This window comes from Medicago sativa, chromosome 6 (assembly GCF_051527215.1).
Source record: "Medicago sativa cultivar Bolivia chromosome 6, Bolivia_mono, whole genome shotgun sequence".
Lineage (NCBI taxonomy): Eukaryota > Viridiplantae > Streptophyta > Magnoliopsida > Fabales > Fabaceae > Medicago > Medicago sativa.
The window spans coordinates 26,376,358-26,398,219 of NC_140754.1; the positions used below are offsets into that span (position 1 = coordinate 26,376,358).

General features: G+C 32.2%; 2 protein-coding genes across 5 annotated transcripts; one reads left to right on the forward strand and one right to left on the reverse strand.

Moving 5' to 3' along the window:
• Positions 1 to 968: 968 nt before the first annotated feature.
• On the reverse strand, positions 969 to 13,886 carry LOC146914201 (ABC transporter C family member 10-like). 3 transcript variants are annotated; one of them, XM_085717102.1, is made up of 12 exons: positions 13,262 to 13,886; positions 11,016 to 13,070; positions 10,184 to 10,504; positions 10,024 to 10,110; positions 9,306 to 9,881; positions 9,060 to 9,224; positions 8,622 to 8,916; positions 8,274 to 8,488; positions 7,877 to 8,182; positions 7,741 to 7,804; positions 7,266 to 7,505; positions 969 to 1,223 (listed from the first exon to the last, which is right to left on the reverse strand). In XM_085717102.1, the coding sequence occupies exons 2-12, from the start codon at positions 13,038 to 13,040 to the stop codon at positions 1,111 to 1,113; spliced, it is 4,407 nt and encodes a 1,468-aa protein (XP_085573228.1). In that variant the 5' UTR covers positions 13,041 to 13,070; positions 13,262 to 13,886; the 3' UTR covers positions 969 to 1,110. The 3 variants fall into 3 exon arrangements, with proteins under 3 accessions (XP_085573228.1, XP_085573229.1, XP_085573227.1); XM_085717103.1 differs by having other exon boundaries at positions 13,390 to 13,511; XM_085717101.1 differs by lacking the exon at positions 13,262 to 13,886 and having other exon boundaries at positions 11,016 to 13,251.
• Positions 13,887 to 16,842: 2,956 nt separating this feature from the next.
• LOC146914202 (putative ubiquitin-conjugating enzyme E2 38) lies at positions 16,843 to 20,605 on the forward strand. 2 transcript variants are annotated; one of them, XR_015014034.1, is made up of 9 exons: positions 16,843 to 16,895; positions 17,021 to 17,134; positions 18,131 to 18,256; positions 18,352 to 18,621; positions 18,716 to 18,779; positions 19,171 to 19,310; positions 19,403 to 19,454; positions 19,550 to 19,723; positions 20,037 to 20,186. XR_015014034.1 is itself a non-coding variant. In XM_085717104.1 (8 exons), the coding sequence occupies exons 2-8, from the start codon at positions 17,084 to 17,086 to the stop codon at positions 20,409 to 20,411; spliced, it is 1,347 nt and encodes a 448-aa protein (XP_085573230.1). In that variant the 5' UTR covers positions 16,843 to 16,895; positions 17,021 to 17,083; the 3' UTR covers positions 20,412 to 20,605. The 2 variants fall into 2 exon arrangements, 1 of the variants encoding a protein (XP_085573230.1); XM_085717104.1 differs by having other exon boundaries at positions 19,403 to 19,723; positions 20,037 to 20,605.
• Positions 20,606 to 21,862: the final 1,257 nt, after the last annotated feature.

Below are 21,862 nucleotides of genomic sequence, written 5' to 3' on the forward strand. Positions count from 1 at the left end.
TATGTTGTGACTACTTTGTACAAAGCTTTTAGAGAGGAATTTAATGACAAAGGGTTTATCAGCAATGCGAAGGTTTGGGAAGCAGCAGTTAGAAAATCATCTGGACCAAAGATAAGGGCAAACAGAATCTTCTCACCAATGTCTTGTATGGATTATTTTAGATACTTTTGTGACTTTATGGTTTCCAGAATTTGATAGAATAAAGTTGATCAATATTTTGATTGAGATTTTGTAAAATATGTCAATATATTGTGTTTCTTGTTGGTTGAAAATGTGTATGATAAATATGATGCGCGATCCTATTGACCTTAAGGCGGGGAGCCTGCCATTGATATTATTGTGGGGAGCCTGCTGTTGATTTTAAGGCCGGGAGCCTATTATTGATTTAAGGCAAGGAGCCTACTATTCATTTTAAGGCGGAGAGCCTACCATTGACTTTAAGGTAGGAAGCATATTGTTGATTTTAAGGCGGGGAGCCTACTATCGATTTAAAGCGGGGAGTCGATTCTTGATTTTCAAGAATAGAAGGCCTAAGTGAATATCTAAGAAAGGTACTGATGCTAATGGAAGGCCGAAGTGAATGTTAAATAACAGTCTATATGGACCCTTAAATTTCTAAATCTAGTCCTTTTTTTGTTTTACTATATGTTTTATAATCATTTTTTTTTTTTTTTTGATAAAGCTAGGAATTCAATATAAGCCAGGAGAGGCCTGAACCTAATACAAACACCAATTCAACAAAACAAAACAAACCAACAATACAAAATCCACCTAAATAACATCAAAACAGCAAAACAGAAGAAACAAACAATACAAAGTTAAGGCAAATCCAATCTAGCAAAAGACATCCCTAATCTGTCCCTTTCCAGCAGAGAGAGAATGAAGGGAGGAGGGGCAGGCCACCACTGAGAGGAGAACCAAGAGAGCCCTTGTCCATGTTTTATAATCATTAGAACACAAAAGAATCGTTAATTAAAGCTCGTATATCATTCTAGAGATGGTATCATAACAGAACACATTTTAAATCCAACTCAAATTCTGGAATTATTGCTTGTACAAGAGAGGAAAAAAGAGAGAATATTGCTGGCATAAATGAAATCATTGTTCGCATCAATGCGATTCTGCAGACTGAAAATTTGACCAGTATTCCTTAACAAGCTTCCTGAACAATGATTCTTCTCTCTTCATCAAGTTTGTTGGTTCATCATACTCCGCCAGTTTTCCTGAAAGTACAGTCCGAGACTTTCATTTCTTTGAAAAAATCAAGTAAGTGAAAACATATTTTTAACCTTTTCTTTTTCATGATTTCAAATGTGAAAGTCAAGTACCATATACATTTTACATGTTATCATTTATGTGATATACAAGACATTTTATGCAGTTTGCACTCTTACCTTTTCCACACATATCAACAGAAAATTATTTGTCATCAATATAAAAAATGCTTATGGATTAGTCCTTTATTTTTTTGGTAAAATTTTGGATTAGTCTGATAGTGCTTGTTATATGAGTTAAATGTTGGATTAATTATTTAAATTAATCAATTATGGATTGACAATAATCAATTATTATAAGTTGATGTCATAATATAAATTATGGTCTATTGTGTTAAGCACTAATTATATGATGAATTTGAGTGATTGGGCTTTTGTTACTAAATGGACCGTGATGGGTTGGACCATTTAGATAAGCCCAATGAGAGGTCCCTGCCCTCAGCCGTTTAGCTATTTAAACGTCATCCCATTAGACGGTTAATTATTCTGAAGATTGGTGAGAAAACCTAGAGCTAGACGGAATGAGGGTAGTTACCCCTCTCATAGTTGTCGGCGTTGTCTACGGTTATCCTTCATCAACCTAATTCAAAGGTACACAATCTCTTGTTCTTTTTTTGTTATTGATGATATGCTATAATTTGTATCTAGTGATTCATGGCTAAACACTAAAATTTTCATCAATTGGTATCAGAGCCTAAATAGATACATGTTATGGCTATTTATTGAATCGGAATCAGTTTTGGCTATCATGATCTACGTAAATTATATTATATGATCATTTGTTTTATTCTCCATATGCCAAAATTGATGTATGATGTATTGTACCTAAGTCTAACACACGATGAGGTTTTATGAACATGTTGGAATTTTTTGCCTTTTTCCATCGAGGGTTTTCTAATTTTGCATAAGCAACATCCTTTGATTTGATTTGTAGGATTCAGCAATTAATTATTATATGAATCTTCATCAATCTTATATTTAAAGTGAATCTCATAAAGAATGCGTATGAATTTTTTTTTCCAGAAACGTATTTACAAAACAACATGTGTGATATAGAATAGAAATTCACATAAACCCTTGTTTTTATTCGATAAGTAAATTCGTTTGGAAGGATCAATGATTCTGAAATTATAAGTTTCTGAGATTTGATTGACTACTCTTGAAATTAATTTGGGCATCCCTGTTGTTTTTGAATCCCAATCAAAACGTCATTAAAATTTTTTTGAAACGCTGCTCATACTGTGAAATTGAATCCTACCGCACCGCGGGTCGTTTCGACCCGAATTCAGTTTAATGGGTGCAGAAGAAGACCCGGCGTGTGGTAACACGCGTGAACCAAAAATAAATTGGCATGTAACCCGTAAATGGGACCGTGTGACACTTTAAAATTCCAATATTTCTTGTATTTATATGCCAACTAATTATCAATTATTATTTTGATCCTTTTGGCATAAATTTTGGAATAGTTTGATACATGTTGATATTTTATACATTATTATTTGGTGGATAAATTGTATTTCTAAAATATCATATATTCTCCACATTTGAGTCTAAAATATGTTATGTGAAAATATTTTTATAGAAATAACACTTATGAAAAATTATTCTTTTAAAATGTTATGATTGTGAAAATTCTTAGACTCAATTTTGTATATTCTTGCATCAAATATTCTATATATAAATTACTATATTTTGGGATTTGTCGATACCCTCAATTATTTATTAAGTCAAGAGTAATTTGACTATTATAGCATATATATTCTTTAATTCATATTGTTTTAGCATAAAGATCCAAAATCTACTAATTGATCATTTTTTGGCGACATATTTAAACTAAGACACTTGTCTTTGATTCTTGTCACAAATTGTTTTGATGGGTCCTCATAATATTTTGTTTTCAAAATGAGTATAGTGAGTTGTATATATATGTCATTTATAGTAATTGAATTTAAAATTGGCATATTTCTTTTAATATACATTATGCTTTCTACTATACTCTCTAATCTAGACCCGTAATTTGTTACTCTAAATTTTGTGACAAACACCATTAACTATCTAATAATGTGTCTTGTCGCAATTAAATATTTGGATCACAATTATGTTAAACTATGTATTTTGTATATAGTAAATAATGCATTGTTGCATTTTTTATGCTAAAATTCTAATTATGGATTAAAATTTGTACGCCACTTTGTTGTTTATCCGTTAACTATTATCAAAACAACTTATTAAGAATGGAGGCAATTTTTGAAATATGTATCATCCTTACATCTGAATTCTTATATAAATCATATTGATTTATAATTAGAGTCTCACATATGCTTATTTATAATTGCTTATTCTCTATTGATGAATATTTTTGAGATGACTATATTATAAGATATTCTCGTTAAGTCATCAAAATTCAGTGGCTCTAAGTATAAGGATGAATGTGCGAGGTAAGTTGTTATTTAATTATTTTATCCTCTTGTGACTTATTGCTTATTATTGCACATATGAAGAAATTTAGTTCTTCTTCTCTTTTGTTGTGCAATTATGATATCCTATATAGAAGTGAAATCTTTTTTTCAGAATATTCTAAACAGAACTCTGTTGTTATATACTATTTTCTTACTATAATGCTCCATTTTGTATTTGTGTTTTTTCTAATTTATAGTTGGAGTATTGAAAAATTTTATTCTAAGAGTTCTTTTCTTGATAAATTAGAAAACTATTTGACACACTTCTATTCCAAATAACAACTTTTGTTATTATACTACTTCATATAAAAGAAATTCTAAAGTCGTATTTATGATGTGCTAATTTAAAATATTGTTAAGCACATTTTTCTATCATTTGAATATGACCGAAGTTGAGTAAATTTAAGTATAATTGTTTATGCATGATATTATTGTATCATATTCTCTTAAGCATAAACATTATTTATTTGTATAATTGTAATCTCACCTATCGTGGGTACAATTATGTAAATTTTGTTAAATAGATTAGCATTATATTGGTAACAGTCATACCCTATCGGTGTGTTGTTATTAATATAATTGTTATTATTCAATGTACCTAAAATGTTTATACTTATGTCAATTATAATTAGAATACTCTATCAATGTTTAAATTTTGTAAGACATAAGAATGGTACATTGTGATGATATAGTTCTTGCTTATTATCGTTAAGATCCTTGAATGAGATTAATATAAGTAAGTTACTTTGTTAAAAGACATGTAGAAAATTGTATAAATTTTGCAATCCAATATTATTACATTTTGAATTAATTCTACCTAAATGTGTATATTATATATATATATATATATATATATATATATATATATATATATATATATTCGGATTGCTACTATCCCTTTGTTATGTGAGTGACGGACGTACCCTATCGGTGTGACGTTACTTAACATATCATTTTGTGATAGAGAAATAGTTGAATATTTTATTTAAAATTTTATCAATTAAAATATCTTTCAAACCTTTTTAATTCAACTATCATTGTCTATTCTCTATCAAGTGGGAGAATCATTGTTATGTATTCTGTAACGTGATGGACATACCCTATCGGTATGACATTACTTAACATAATCATCCTTTTGTGGGTAAGATAGTTTAACTATCATTCTTCAACAAGTGAGAAAAATTCTACATGTCAACTAACTATATCTCATAAACAAATATATTTATTTGTTTTCATATTTTAGATATGAAATAGAGACTTATATTGAGGATATTAATTATGTTATTGCTATTCTTTAATACTTATGGAAGCTTATGACTATTTGCTCAAAAAAAGTCTTGTGTATTTCCGCTGCTTGTAACCTAATTGTTTCTCAAATTTGTGTAAGTATAATTGTAGCGTTTGAGTTTTGAGTGAGTTATTAAAATTGTGAACAGTCTTATATCCTATTTTTAGAGACTCATCTCACTCATATGATGATAAATTTTTTATATAATCATCATACTCTGTCATATAACGGTTACTATGTTTATAAAATTCTGTGGAATTTTAATTGTGAAAAGGAGATCTTGTGTTATAAAATTCTTAAATGAAAATTTACGTTCTCCTTAATTGTAAATGCAGAATATGTGGTTAACTACGAAACCCAATTCTTGATAATATCTGCCATTGATAAAATATGTATTTATGGGGTTTCATATTATCTTTGAGTTACCACTTGTGTTAATAATTCTGCTATGCTCATGTGCAAAATATGTGGTTGAGTTCATGAAACTCTATTGGCTAAAATTATATAACCACTTATGTTGATGATTTTGCACTAGTAATTGAGTATCCCACTGTTGAATATTACATTATTATAATATTTTGTATCAGTGATCACTAATGAGAATTCCACTTACTCTTGTTTATATATATGTGGGATCAGTGGGAGTGTGTACACAATATTATATATTATGAGCTCAAATGATAAATCTCACTCTTGTTTATATATATATATATATATATATATATATATATATATATATATATATATATATATGTGTGTGTGTGTGAGATCAAGAGAAATGTGTACACAATATTATTGTCGTTATCGCCATATACTCTTGTGCACACTATAAAATATGGCATAGCTTAAGAGACTTTAAACTTTAGTCTCATTCTATTATATTGAGATATATGTTAAAATTCTATCGATCTCAATGAGCATCATAATTGGATGCTTAAGTCAATTTTGTTGGAATATGCACAATAACTTCTTGGCATGCAAATATACATTGTGTTTCTGTTTTACCAACATTTCACATTTTTGAGGTCATAAATAGTAAGTACAATGTATAATATCAATACTCCTATCGAGTATGATATTGTGTTCTTGTGGTACTTATAATTTGAGATAATCATAAATGTTCTTTTGTTATTGACATTCTAGTGGCCACATTAATCCACATATTTTTCTTTAAACTACGTGTCTATGTTAATCCAATTTGGGGATTATTGAATTTCCTATTTTGCTTTTATGGATTTTCATAGTCACATTTTTTTTATAAAACTTGGATTAATTGAATGTCATAGAACATTTATCGACTTTGACTAAATGTAATTACTATCTCTTTATAGGCTATCCCTATAAGTAATTACTACTCTTATACCTATGTGGATATATGACTTTTATGGAATTGAAAACTCATTGGCAGAACCACTAACCACATACTTATATATGAGTATTGTAACTCATAATGATTTGATTAAGTCTATGTTATTTTGGGTTAGTGGGAGTTTGTTATAGCATTTTTAAAATGCTTGGTATATTCTTTAGTGACATATTCTTTTTAATTCAAACGTGTCACTATAGATTCATCATTTGTTAGAAAAGTGAGTCTTTGATCTGTATGATTTGTTTTCCCTATCGGATTCAATTTCTGCAGCATTAAAGCTTACTTCTCTTTTGAATGATTAGTGCTTTGACCATACATGTAATTTTAAATTTTTAAATTCTTTATGACAAGTGAATTTTTTTATTTTTTCAGTAATTGAGTATTGTCATCCAAGTGGGAGATTGTTGGATTAATTATTTAAATTAATCAATTATGGATTGACAATAATCAATTATTATAAGTTGATGTCATAATATAAATTATGGTCTATTGTGTTAAGCACTAATTATATGATGAATTTGAGTGATTGGGCTTTTGTTACTAAATGGACCGTGATGGGTTGGACCATTTAGATAAGCCCAATGAGAGGTCCCTGCCCTCAGCCGTTTAGCTATTTAAACGTCATCCCATTAGACGGTTAATTATTCTGAAGATTGGTGAGAAAACCTAGAGCTAGACGGAATGAGGGTAGTTACCCCTCTCATAGTTGTCGGCGTTGTCTACGGTTATCCTTCATCAACCTAATTCAAAGGTACACAATCTCTTGTTCTTTTTTTGTTATTGATGATATGCTATAATTTGTATCTAGTGATTCATGGCTAAACACTAAAATTTTCATCATTAAAGGGACAACTAAACTGAAGAAAAAAACTTACCATCACTTATAGCAAGAACCATAGTGCAATCCATTACAGTCGGTATCCTGTGAGCTACCGTGATCACCGTACAATCTGCAAACTCAGTTCTAATGGTTTTCTGCAGAATCATATCAGTTGAATTATCGATTGAAGCAGTTGCTTCATCGAGTACCAATATTCGACTTCTCCTTAAAAGCGCACGCCCTAAACAGAATAACTGCCTTTGTCCCATGCTCCAATTTGATCCATCTTCAACAACTGCACAGCAATTTTTCACTAATCATTACTAACTACTCTCTCTAGTCCAAAGAAATACAGCTAAAAGCTTTAACGCTAAATAAGTTTTCTAAAAATATCCTAACATTCATGGCGAAGATGATCTTTACGCAAATGCTCATATGGAATTTCAAAAATTAATACACTTAAAAAGTATACTTTAAGTATGAAAGAAGTCCTTCTAGCATAGGTATAACACTTAAACATGAAAGTGTACCTGGGGAGCTTAAGCCCTCGTCTCTGTCTTGGACAACTTCTCGCAATTGACACTTTCCAAGAACCTTCATATTGTACAAGAATTATTCCACATTTTCTATCCTAAGAAAAGTTAAATATAATGTAGTATAGCTTACCTCCCATATCTCTTGATCAGTGTGTTGAGATAAAGGGTCCAAGTTAAATCTTACAGTCCCGTTAAAAAGCGTAGGATCTTGAGGTATAATCCCAAAACGTGACCTCAAATCATGAAGGCCAATGGATGAGATGTCTATGCCATCAACTATAATGTTTCCTCCTGTTGGTTCCACAAGACGAAATAAAGCACTAATAAGAGTGGATTTTCCGCTGCCTGTTCTTCCGACAATACCAATCTTTTGACCTGCTTCAAATGTGCATGTGATCCCATGAAGTACAAGTGGTCCGTCAGGCCTGTATCGTATCTAACATTGTACGAACAAAAAAATTATGTTAAGTTGAGCTGCATTTTTTCTTAGCATTATGCTTCGCATTTTGGAAATAAGTAACAATTACCATCAAGTCATTTATTTCTACTTTGCCTGCAATTGGCCAATTCAAAGGAGGACGATTTTCTTCTACTACTTCGTCAGCCTCACTTTGTATATGCATATATTGATCTAGCCTCTCTACAGATATTATCTGATTTGCAAGAGTGCACTGACATTGAATTGAATTTACTAAGTAAGAATTTAGTGCAAGGCCATAAGATAGAGCCATGCCGATAAATCCTGGAATGAAGGAAATTTAAATTTAGTTATTTGAATAACGAGAGTTGACATAATTATAATACCGAAACAATTAGGATATAATTATAATACCGAAACAATGACATTTCGGATGTTAATATAGGAAAATCCTCACCAGAGGTGAAAGTCCCTGATGGAAGTATAACCATGCAAAGTGCTGCAGGGACAAGAACACCTGCACTTATTGTTTCTAACCGTTGGATCAACCACTCGTTTGAGGCAAAATTATGAAAAAATGCACTAGCATTAATGTCAATTAGATCAAGATTCTTCTGAAAGAAACGATCTTCCTCCTCAAAAGCTCTTATTGTCACTGCTCCGGCAACAGTTTCAGCTACATGATTAGCTACATAGGATTTTGTTGTGCCAGTTATCCGCATCACTTCTTTTGCTGAGGCAAAGTAGTATCTCTGCTTAAAACACAATAAAAAATCATGATAATCTAGATAAGAATCCTATAAGAATGATGATTAGGAAACAAATCATGATAATCTAGATAAGAAACTAATCTTTCCCAACCAAGAATGGTTTAAATTATATGAAAAACTATTACCTGCAAGCGAATCGTGACATAAACCATTGGTATAGCGACAATCAATACTTGCCAAGTGACCACAGATAAAACTGTAAGAGTAGAATAAAAATTCATTGTGGTTCCGACTGCAAAAGTGAGGCTAAATGGGATGTCAATATCCATAATGCTAAGATCAGATGAAACCTAAACAAGGAAAGAACAATTATATTATTACTTTTTCTATTTCATTTCATAGAAAATGAGATGATTGTGCAATATACTTACCCTACTTAGTATCCTTCCCAATGGTGTACAGTCATAAAAAGACATCGGTGCACGAAAGAGGGAGTTCATCAACTGTAAAAATAAGAATTTTGACGATTGAAGACCTAAAGCAACTACAAATAGACTTCTAGTCAACATAAAAAATGCCGAAGAAGCTCCAAGTAGGAAGTAAACTAAAATCAACTGCAACGTGCTGACACGAGGATTGTCTACATTTGCCGCCATCCACGAGTTTTGCAATATCTGGCATACCAAAAAAATAAAGTGACCAAGTGAAGCCACAAAGAAGAATATATAGCCTTTCTTCTGATTCAGATATTGTAAGTACGGCTTCAACCCTTTGTCTCCTTTCTCTCTTTCTTCTTGCTTGATTAATTGATTTCCATTTTCTTCTTTACCCTTATTTTCTACTAAAGCTTGTGTAATCTTTATCGAAGCTTGAGAAAAAGTAGCATTTTTAAGCTGGTTTGAACCATCAGTAACCTTGTGAGCATTGACAAGGTCTTGGAATTCTCGGCTTGTGGCCAATAGCTGCTGATATGGACCTTCTTGTAGGATTATCCCCTCTGACATCAACTGTACATAAAATTTAATATTGGAACAACCTTAGGCAAATCAATATCAACTTCTATGGTCTAAACAAACACTTTTATTTTTAGTTTAAGAAAATTGTTATTACAAATAGTGTGAAAATAAGAGAAATGAAAAATGAAATTACCAAAACAAAATCAAATGCTGGGAGAAAATCAACTTGATGAGTCACAAGTAAGACGGTTTTCCCTTTGAGTCCTTCCATGATGTATTCCTGTCAAGTTTCAAAGCCATCTTTTAGTAAAGAATAACACTAGATACGTACAAGTAGAATGTGAAATCATTACATTAAACAAGCTTTTTGCCGTATGTGCATCAACAGCACTAAACGGATCATCCAAGAGATATATATCAGCGTTCTCATAAAGAGCACGAGCTAGTTGAATTCGCTGCTTCTGACCTCCACTTAAATTAACTCCTCTCTCACCTATTTCTGTGAGATCACCATAGGGAAGTAACTCAAGGTCCTTCACCAATGAAGACCTTTGAAGTGTTTTTTGATATCTTTGATCATGCAATTCGGATCCAAACAAAATATTTTCCCGTATTGTACCTGTTTGTATCCATGCTGTTTGAGAAACATATGCGAACTTCCCGTAAATATCAATCTGTAATTCAGATAAGAGAATCAATATTACTGGTAAGATTTCTGACACATAAGAGAACATGAGAAAAAAAACAATTTTGAGAATCCATTCCCATATTACAACTGAAATGAAAGACTCGTAAACTTCACTATAGTAAGCTGAATTTACATGATATGTGTTAGAACAGAAATTAGTAACAAAAGATTAAATAAGAGAACGAAAGAGAAAGACAATGAACACGATCTTGTTAACGCAGTTCGGCTAATTGTGCCTACCTCTGCAACTATAGAGCAGCTATAGTTCCGTTTCTATTACTGTGATGAGAATTAGGGTTTCAGTGTTACAAGCAATATATATAGTCCTGAACCGTATACCCTGCCTTTTTCAGTGTCTTATATATACGAGTCATACTTCAACAATATGACATTTTTGCATATCCATTTAGACAATACAAAATATCTATTGTATTAAGTTGATTTTTCTTATAGAAAAATGAGAATGATATATGAGTAGAAAGGAAATAAAAGCTTACAGTGCCCTTTGTATTAAGAACTTCTCCAAGAATTGTTGCTAATAGCGTTGATTTTCCTGAGCCAACTTCTCCACAAATAGCCACCTTTTTCCCATGTCTAACATCCAAGTTTATGTTTCTTAGTGTTGGCTTCGATGCATTCCCTTCCCATGAAAAGTCAGCTGATTTTATTAAAACTGAGCCTTTGAGGTTGTCATTCAAGATGATGTTATTGAAATTTGCACTCTGTAGTTCTGGTGCCTCAAGGAAATTACATATCCGAGCAAATGAAACTTTTGCTTGAATGATCACCGTAATGACATCCGGTATACCTGTAATTGGCACTTGAACAAGGCCTAATGTTGCCACAAAAGTGAAAACATTACTTGCATGCAAAGGAACTTTAAGGAAGTAACATGCTAGAAAAGAAGCAGCAGACACCAACACCGGCGAGCTCCAAAAGAGGAAGAGAAGGTATGCCCTACTTAATTGAACTGATGATATCAATTTGAGTTCTGCATTTCTCAACTTTTCTATAGCATTTTTAAAATGGTTTTCCCATGCATATAACTTGAGCACTTTCATATTCACAAGAGCCTCGGAACTAGCCTTCAATCTCACGTCTTGTGCCGCCATAAGTTCACTCTGAAACTTGTTTTGTAACTTTGCTATTGGAGTGTTGCAAAGCACAGTGAGAACTATCACCACCAATGAAGCTACTGTTGCTAGTCCAATTGCTCGGTAAAGAATTACCAATGCAATACACAATTGAAGGATTGTTGTCCATGTCTGGTGAAACCAGAATGGAAATTCTCCAATTCTATAAGCATCCACAGTCATATAATTCATTATCTCACCACTAGAGTGAATCAACCTAGCAGAATTGGATAGCCTTAATATCTTTTTATAAATGTTTGCGGTAAGTAGTGATCTCACTTTCATCCCAACAAGTCTACATCGGAAATACCATTGTCTTTGTGATAAGGATTCTATGATCTTTATGAAAAAGAGTGATAGAACCAATATATAGCCTTCATATTTGAAACTTTCATTACCTTCAGAAACCAATATAAAGGCATTCAGAAGTAGAGGGCCACAAGATAATGCAAGTACCTTGAGCAAAGCAAAGAATCCCGTTACCAAAATATCTCTCCGATAGCACCAAATTATTGTCCATAATACCGATGAATGTGATGATGCTTCATTTTGTCTATGTCTGTTTAACTGTCCAACATAGGAAAGATAACAATTTTCGGCTCTTTCAGACTCTCTTAACTTTGGGATATCGTCATCTTGAAGTGTTTTTTGTTGACCCCTTTTCATCAATGGATTCAACCACCAAAAAGATATCTTACTAAAGAATCCAGCTTTGGCAAATGGGGTGACATGACATTGAGAAACATCATTGAACTGGCTATTTAAGGGAGTATAAAGCCTTTCAGCAGTTTCTCTGTCAGCATCGCCTTCTTCACGTTTACATGCGTTGTAAGTGCATAACAGAAGCAAAGTTGCTCCTGGAAAAGATATAACATCTAAAGCGGCTTTGAGGGACAGTTCTCTGCTTCCAATTGCATACGACACTGATAAAACACATAATATACCAGCAACAAAGAACATTACAATAGAAAACAGCAATAACCATGCTCGTGGAAGTTGTTTTATCCGAAGACTTATGGTTAAACTTACAACCAACCATGTTGAACCGTGAAAGAGTTCGAGTAACCACCAATTAAGAGGAAATGTATTGTGGTTTTTCCTTATCTTCTTTTCTAAAAGCCAAATTCCTAAGCATAAATGTAACAAACCAAGAGAGCCGTTGGTTATGGCAGAAACTAGCTGCAAGTTTGAATATCTTACTTGACTCCAAAAGGGTCTCGAGGAAGAATTTCGGAACATGATGATTATCAACATTATCACCATTAAGAAATCAAAGAAAAAGAGCAACAAATGATTAATGCACGAGGAGGGATCGATCAATAACTTGAAATCATAAGCGAAATGATTTCCTCCATTCTCGGAACAAATCATGCTCCAATGGTCCTCCATCTTCTTTTTAGCTTCTCTTTGCTGCTCAAACTGTCACATAAGGGGGAACAAAGTTATGTCTCTACTGAAAAAACTTTTTCCTTAAATTTCAAACATGCATTTTATACAATAAGCTGAGGACACTGATCAATTATCATATATATACATTAGTGTCAAACACCACTAAGATGATTTTAAAAAGAATAAAAAAAATCCAAAACTAAAGAAAAAAAAAAGTAAACCTTAATTACAATGTTTTAAAGTGCATCTGCCATACTGAAAAGTAGATGATTGCTGCAAACATCATATTGCAAACAAAGAAAAGTGTTGCAAAAAGCACTTTGCTACATTAAAGTAAATATTAGATAACCTTTCAGTTTTCAGCTTTTTCACTCAAGCTTTGTTAACATATCCTTAATATATACGGAAACATGAAACTAGAGTGTGATTGAAGGATGAATAAGGAGAAGAGCAAAGAACAAATCATAGTGATGTTTACCTCAAAACAGTTGAAAAAACTAGATAAGTATAATAATAAAATAAACAAAACAAGTCTCACAAATCATAGATATGGAACGTGAAATGAATATGAACGATAATAGGTAGGATGTTTGTATTTTTCTTCTCTTCTTGGTAAAAGCAAAACAGTGTATTAAGCTTCTTAAAAAAGTAATGCTATGTTGGATGTTTGTATTTATCTTCTTGTCTTCTTGGTGTTGCAAGTGGTGAAAATGAGAGCTTGGAAAAAGATTTGTGTGAAAATATAAACAAAGAAAAGAGCATCATGCTTCTTAGAATTTGAGCGGGTCTAACTTAACCCTTACAAAATCGTCTTGATCATCTCCTTATTCTAACTTATAACGTTGTCACATATCATCAAGTGTGAAACTTTTAACATTGCTCATTCTAACAATTTATTAAATGAGTCTTGATCAGTGGCAGAGCCAAATTAGGGCTCGGGTGGGCCACCACCCACCTAAGAAAAAAATAATTAATAATTTTTATATAAGGTAAAATATCTTTGACTTTTATATAAAATTATTTTATGGTCTGCCCTTTTTTCTTCTCGGTGCGTGTTATTATCACACTTTTAAGTCACCCAAAATGCATAAATAATTATTTTGAATTTTGTAGGTATGTAATTTGATTTTTGGATGATCAACTTTGTCCTTGGTGCTTTCGCCTCTTACAAACTCTCTTAAAAAAAATTGTGCTTCATGCTTATTTAAACATAAATTTTTGTTGTAACCAAAAAAAGAACCATAAATTTTTTGTATATATTTTTTAATTTATTTTTGTGATCAATCAAAACTTATTTTTATAGCTAAGCCATTGATTTTGGTGTATCGTTTTGTGGTGAAATGAATATGAATGATAATAGGTAGGATGTTTGTATTTTTCCTCTCTTCTTGGTAAAAGCATAACAGTGTTTTCAACTGCTTAGAAAAATAATACAAAGTTTGATGTTTGTATTTATCTTCTTGTCTTGTTGTTGTTGAAAGTTGGTCAAAATGAGAGCATAGAAGTAAGTGAGGAGTTGGAAAAAGATTTGTGCGAAAATATAAACAAAGAAAAGAGCATCATTCATCTAACTTAAAATTTGAGTTAGATTAACTTAATCTTTGCAAAATCGTCTTGTAAGGTGAGGATTCTTCTCACTTATAAATTTATGTTCATGTCAAATATCATCTGGTATGAGACTTTTAACATTGCTCATTCTAATTATTTATTCAAACGAGGCTTGATGCATATTTTTATTTGTTGACAAGTTATAGACGAGTAGGTGCAAATTATCCATCAAGTTTGTCGATGACTGATTTCTGCCAAGTATTTTGGCTGACATTCTTTTATGAAGTCTCTCCTTTTAGCTTTGTTTTTTTCAGTCACAAGAGTCAAGTCTTTGGTTCTACTTAAGGGATCCGACTCACGTTTCACCCAAACCATCACAATATTGATCGAAAATACACAAAATATACGTTATATATTTTTGACAAAAATATTTTTTTTGAAAGAGAAAATATATATTATATTGTTCAAACATCCTTAATGTATTTTATATTTACTAGTGAAAATACGCGCACTCACGTGTCCGTTTTTCCGCTCTTTTTAATGCGCAAACTTTTGAAAAAGTATGAATAATGCTTTTTATTAAATTTTAATTTTGATTGAAAGTATAAATATAAATGATTGTTAGTTTCAAATTATAAAAAAGCAAACTAACCACTTTTATCTATTTTAATGACATTACATATAACAAAATAATATAATAAAAATTCTTATGTTTTCAATGACACCAACAACAATGCTTATTATAGGAAAAATTGTTTAATGATATATTTGGATAATAAAAAAGTCAGCTCAAAGTCGCATATTTTCTTTATATTATAGTATAGATATAAATATTTATTCTTTTCTTGTTGATATTTAATTTTTAATAGAATTACATTGACGAGGAATGTTAGGGACAATATCTTTTTGATACTCTTCAACACTAATTCTCTTATTAGATGAAATATATGAGCCACCACTTTAAGTGAAACTCTACTCAAGATCAAGTACGACTCTCTCATGCGCAAATTTAGATGGGTTTATTTAACTTCTTCAAAAAAAAAAAATGGTGAAACCCTTTTCCAAATGTGAGATCCCCTGACCAATAAAAATGTATTCTTACCTTCACTATCATATGTTAACGTTAGAAAGAAACAGACAAAGTTATGTGAAAAAATTTAAGTGAGTATCTTTCCTCGTACGTGGAAAGGGAGATGACCGATGTCATCATGGTTCACAAAGATTCTACGACAAAATCTTTATTCATTTTCAACTTTTTTTAACGGGACACATAAAGGGTACCTATTATTTTAATGGTGTATACACTTATCAGTTTTTAATCGTCCTATTAAAGTTTATTTAATACAACAACAATTCAATGAATCAAATCCATTTTTCAGTGTAGAAAATAAGGTCAAATGTGTAAAAGTGTGTGGAAAATGAATCATATTTTAATGGTGAAGCGGAGTCACCCATATATACGGGGAGGAGTTAACGACGTGAAATGTGGCGCCTCATTAGGAAGCCATTGGAGGCCACGTGTATGGAGCAGAAAGCACATAGGCGTGCTTCAATGCAGTCGTGTGCACCGGAACTAGGTGCTCACTCAGACTGTAATGTCCTTTCGACGGTTTTGGGTCCACGTGTCTTCATGGGATTGTTGCTCTGGCCGGTCCAAAACAGATATTTTTATCCATAAAAAAATGAAATTGTTAACCATTTTTAATGTTTATTTTTGGCAAAAAAAAAACATTTTAATTAGATTAATTGTGGGGACCATAACCTAATTATACTTGATGAAACATTTTAATATGCTTTAGTTGTAGTGTATAAATTTTTTTTTTTGTTGAAAATGTTGGGACCATGGCCTCTACAGGCCCCCAGTAGCTCCGCCATCGTCTACGAACACATATATTGGTGGTAAAACAGTCTTTCGGGCGATAAGTCCAAAATTCTTTGGAGGTCAAAATATAATTTTGGGGGATCTAAGAGATATTGAGGGGTCTAAAAAGAAATGTTTAGGCTTGGGATCTAAAATTTCATTAAGCCCAGGTAACTACTCTTTCGGTCAGTTACTCTTTTCCTTATATATAATATATACTTGTCTCTCTAGGGTTGTTTACCAATTTCCATTCACATTCTCTCTCTCCTTAAGGTGTATGTATTTTCTGAGGGGTCTAAAAAGAAATGTTTAGGCTTGGGATCTAAAATTTCATTAAGCCCAGGTAACTACTCTTTCGGTCAGTTACTCTTTTCCTTATATATAATATATACTTGTCTCTCTAGGGTTGTTTACCAATTTCCATTCACATTCTCTCTCTCCTTAAGGTGTATGTATTTTCTTTTTTCCTAATCGTATCTTTACTTGCTCAAGTTAATCGTATGTATTTTCATTGAATATTATAGTAAAGAATAGTGATAGATTTAGTCCTCACTCATACATGTTTTGATAGGTTTTTTCAATTGAAACCCTAATCAAGAGACTTTGAGAAGATCGGTGCTAGCAACAGTTTCAAATGGATGAAGATGATATCGTTGAGATTCATCCCTTCAAAAAGCATAAACCTGTATGCATGCATGCTTCTATTTTCATTGCTTTTGCGTTTTACTTTCACTATTCTTCAATTTCATTATTATGAGATAACTGCAATACATGGCTTTTATTTCTTGTCACTTAAATTTATTTTTGGTTGGATTATAAGTGATTCTCTTGCTGTAAGTAGTATGCTTAGAAAGTTCTTTTGTTTCCTTTTAATTTAGGGTTTAAAATAAAATAAAAGCCGGGACCTACTTCTAACTTTTGAATCCTTTGACTGGGATGGTGGGATTGGTCTCTCGGAGGTCTTTGAATTGATACCGAGTTAATAGAAAAGGGTAAAACTGGTATTTCCCACTAATTACGGATTTGATGGGAAAAAACGGCAAGCAGTGTTGTACACTCGTGAAGGATTCGTGAGAGAATTTCTTGCGATATTTAGCATTTTTTCTATAAACTATTTCCACGGATTATAAAATAAGGAATTGATGATTAATAATCTAGAGATCAACTATAGGCCTCTTTGTTTACCATAATGATGATAATTATTTTGAAGAAAAATAAAATAAAAATAAAACAGTTGTTCGATAAGCTGTCCAATAGCTTCTCATTTGAATGTTTTTAGATTTTTTTTTTTCGACTCTCATTTTTGTTTAAATGTGCAACAAACAGATTAGAACTCGTAAAAGTGAATATTTTATTTTAAAAAATTATTATTTTTTCTACCAAATAAGGTTAAGTTGTTTCGTATTATAGCTAAAAATGTTTTTCATAAGCTGTCTTGGAGAGTTTATGAAAATAAGTTCAAAACAATTTATGAACATGTCATAAACTGTTTTAATAAGTTCTCTCAAACTCTCTCACAACTGGTTAAATTAGTTGATAAGTTCAAATAAAGCAATCCATAGAGGCCTATAGTCGATTGTTTCAATTAGAAAATAATAGTTTCTTTTGGAATAAGTTTACTTTTTATTTCATCAATGAACGTCATTTTACAACATATAATTAGTGTATTTTAATTTTTTAGGCCATTTTGCACGACGTGATTGTCATTGACGACGATGATAATGACTCTGATGATTTAGTGATAATTGGTGAAAAAGTCGGTAAAAGTAACAAGAGGAAGGCAGTTGAAGTCACTCATCAAGTTGTGGTTTGTATAGCATGTTATTTGTCATTTCTTGCACTGGATTGATAATAGTATCTTTTCTAACTTGTAAATGTTACTATAATCGGAATCCTTTTCAGGATGTGTCGGATTATATATGTTTGAATAAGAATACATTTAAAAGTAGTCCTTCAAATGACAGACATTCATATGCTAAAAATAATCATGCGACAAAATCCTCTCAGCCTTCTCAAGTTGAATCAGTTGCATCACAACACATCGGTCGTGGTTCGATTCTTTCAGTAGGAGTAGAAACATCTAAGCAATTCCAACGTTTTAAGCAATTCGACATTATTAGTGACTACGATATTGACCATCACTATGCTGGTGAAATGTCCTCGATGACACCGGTAACTTTATATTTTTCATACTTTAAAAAACACATTTTGTTTATGCTTTTATCTTATATATAACAGTTTAAGATGAACCTATTTTCTTGATCAGCGTACAAACAATTGGGCTAAAGTAATCCAGAAAGAGTGGAAGATTTTGGAGGAGAGTTTGCCGGGTTAGTTTTTTTAGCATTTCTGTTATAAAATAGCTTGTAATATTCACATTTATTTTTAAATTTTCCTTATTCAAGGTGATATACTTGTCTCTGTTGTCAATAACGGCCGCTACCGGCGCCATCGCGGCGCGGAGTGGCCAAAATGGGTATGAAACTCTAACATTGCTTTTGAAATTGTAGGTTTGATTATTGTCATATTTTTCAATATGGAAAGCTTATTAAGTCTTTTCCTAAGTGGTGTGCATATATTTATTTTGAAATAGGAATTTAGAACTTATAATTTTATATACAGATAACTAAGATTATAGTGTGAATACCATAGAGTGCAACGAGTTTATAGGATTTTGTTCAATCTCGTTGTTTCTTTGACGCTTTATTTTATCCTCATCAGATTTAATATTTGTTCGAGTTTATGAATCAAGGATGGATTTGTTGAGAGCTGTTATTATTGGAGCAGAAGGGACTCCTTACCATGATGGTCTTTTCGTTTTAGATCTTTACTTTCCGAGTGATTATCCTATCGTACCGCCGGTAAGTGGTTGAGGAAACTATGTCAGACTTACATTATGTTGCTGTCAGTCACACTTTTTTATAGTATGATAAAATGGACTTTTTTATCGCAGCTAGTCACCGTCAAATCGAGTGTAGTACATCCACAAGTTGGTGGTCTCCATGGTATATGCCTTAGTCTACTTAGCACTCGTCCAAGATATGGGACGGAAACACGGTCTACACTTTATTGGATTTCACATGTTTCCACAACTCTACAGGTTCTGGTTTCCATACAAGGTCTAGTATTGACTGCAAATCCTACCCTAAATGATCATGACCGTCTATCTGGAGTAGCTCTAAATATTGAAATAAATCAAGCCCGATGGTATAACAAGACGGTGTTCCTTAGTTCATTGCGGGAAATGACCTATATGTTAAGATGCCCACCAAAGGTTTGATTCAATTTTTTCTATATTTAACAAATTTGGTTGTTGTTGTTGTTGTTGTTGTTGTTGTGTATCTTTGAGATAGATATCAACAAGATAGATCATACATTCAGATAAAAAATAATATGTTAAATTCCTTCGCAACCCAACATATGTTAGGATAAAAAATTTGGTTGCTGTTTTTCTAAAAAGTTTAGGATAATAAAAAGGAAATCATATGTTGAATTCCTTAGCTAATTCAATTTATCAAATCACTATAATCATACTACCTTGTTCCTAGGATAACAAAAAAATTTAAACTGTTTTTTATTTGTTTCAGAACTTTGAGGACTTCGTTGTCGATCATTTTGTCACCCGAGCTCATGATATTCTCGGGGCTTGTAAGGCATACATGGAAGGTACTCGAGTGGGTTCTTTTGTAAAAGGTGGTGGTGTTCAAGTTGTTCATAAGAGTGAACAACTTTTAATATATGAGAATTTTAAGGATGAATTAAGTCGACATATGAAAGAGCTTGTTACATTGTTTTCAAGAATTGGAGTTAAGGACTGTGAACAATTCCTTAGCTATAGAAGACCAAAACCGCATGTGGAAATACAAGATGAAGACTTTCCGGGGTTATATAGTAATCATGAAATGGTGGAATTGCTCACGGGTGGCCGGAAGAGGCGGCGGCACAGGGCACAATTTTTTTAGATGTAATAAAATTAAAGCAATGCTAAGGACAAACTCTTTGTCAGACTTGTTAGATAATAAACTATTGGGCTTAAGTTATTGAGTTTTTATATTAGTAAGTTAGAGTCCGTTTGGTTTTATTATATATTCTCTATAACCTTTTGTCATGTCAAGCAATTGTTATTCTATGAAACCCTAGCCTCCGTTTTGTGTCATACTCTCTTTCTTTATTTTGTATTAGTATTGTTAACATGTTATCAGAAGCATGGTTTGATCCGCCTTGAACAACTCGTTGCTTCCGCTTTTGAATTCTCAAACCCAAAGGTTTGAGAACGTGTTTGTTTTGCTTTTTGATAATGGATTTCATTGGTTGGTTCTCCTTTAGAAGTTTGGCGGCTCTTGTTCACTTTTGATTGCATCTGGTTGCGGTTCATGACTGTGATTTGTGAATGGGAAAATTTATGTTTAGCCCACCTTGAATTTAGGATAATTGCATTGCCACCGATTGGAATCATTGCTTCAAAGCCACTTATTTGGATATTATTGGGTAGGTTTTCATATTGTTTGATAACAGCATCTATAAAGCCAATGTTTTGGAGTCTTTTCATTGGTTTGGATTATGGATCGTAACTATGTGATGTTGGTTCTCTCTTTTCATTTGGATCTTTTCATTTGGATGTTCTTTTTATTTTTGAGTTTTGTGTTTGGATCCGTCTTAGTTTTTTTTTTTGGTTTATTTGAGTCTAGTCCTCTTTGTGGGTTTGTTTGTTATGTTAGTCTTCGTGTGTTTCTTTGTGTTTGTGTTTGGTTAATTGGTTGTTCGTCTATGTATATTATTTTGAACTTAATCATATTTCCCTGTCAACTTACAAATTTCAATTGACATAGGAACATGATCAAGCTCAAAACAACATCTTAGAAAAGAATTCATGTTTGTCACACTCATCTTATACGAAGGAATTCGATGTGAGAACATATCTAGTTGATTCGATATAATACAACATATGTTTTATCCATTCTTTCGAGTTTTCAAAGAGATTGACAAACTGTATCATTAAGTATAAGACACTTCAATGCAAACATCTTCAGCAAACTACCATGAATTAAAACTTAAGTTCAACAAAAAAACGACACTACATAATAATACAATTTAATACAACATAACACCTTCATCTCGTCGAATCAAACTCTTCAAAATATCATCAAAATATCTCAGCAATGAAACATCCAACTCAAACGTTAAGAACATGATGTGCTGACCAAATATCGAGAACATGCTCCTCACGTCGTTAATTGCCGTATTTTAGCATCATCTAGCTGAACTGCAATCTCCTGGCTGAGTCGATAGATGAACGTCGATACCCAACACCATCCACCCTACTCATGTCTCTGTGGTTGAGTTGTCGGTTGATTTGATCCTTAAGATCTACTAACGTGACATCGATCCAAACCATGAATAGATTGGGCTTTCC

Bases quoted from the DNA above. Each gene is read 5' to 3' on its own strand.
- LOC146914201 (XM_085717102.1), bottom strand. From the start codon at position 13,040: ATGGAGGACCATTGGAGCATGATTTGTTCCGAGAATGGAGGAAATCAT. The intron at 9,882-10,023 runs GTAATTTCATTT...TTTTATGTACAG, and splicing joins CAGCATTTGATTTTGTTTTG to TTGATGTCAGAGGGGATAAT. The intron at 8,489-8,621 runs GTGAGGATTTTC...CCTTCATTCCAG, and splicing joins ATCAGGGACTTTCACCTCTG to GATTTATCGGCATGGCTCTA.
- LOC146914202 (XM_085717104.1), top strand. From the start codon at position 17,084: ATGGATGAAGATGATATCGTTGAGATTCATCCCTTCAAAAAGCATAAA. The intron at 18,257-18,351 runs GTTTGTATAGCA...AATCCTTTTCAG, and splicing joins AAGTCACTCATCAAGTTGTG to GATGTGTCGGATTATATATG. The intron at 19,311-19,402 runs GTAAGTGGTTGA...TTTTTATCGCAG, and splicing joins ATTATCCTATCGTACCGCCG to CTAGTCACCGTCAAATCGAG.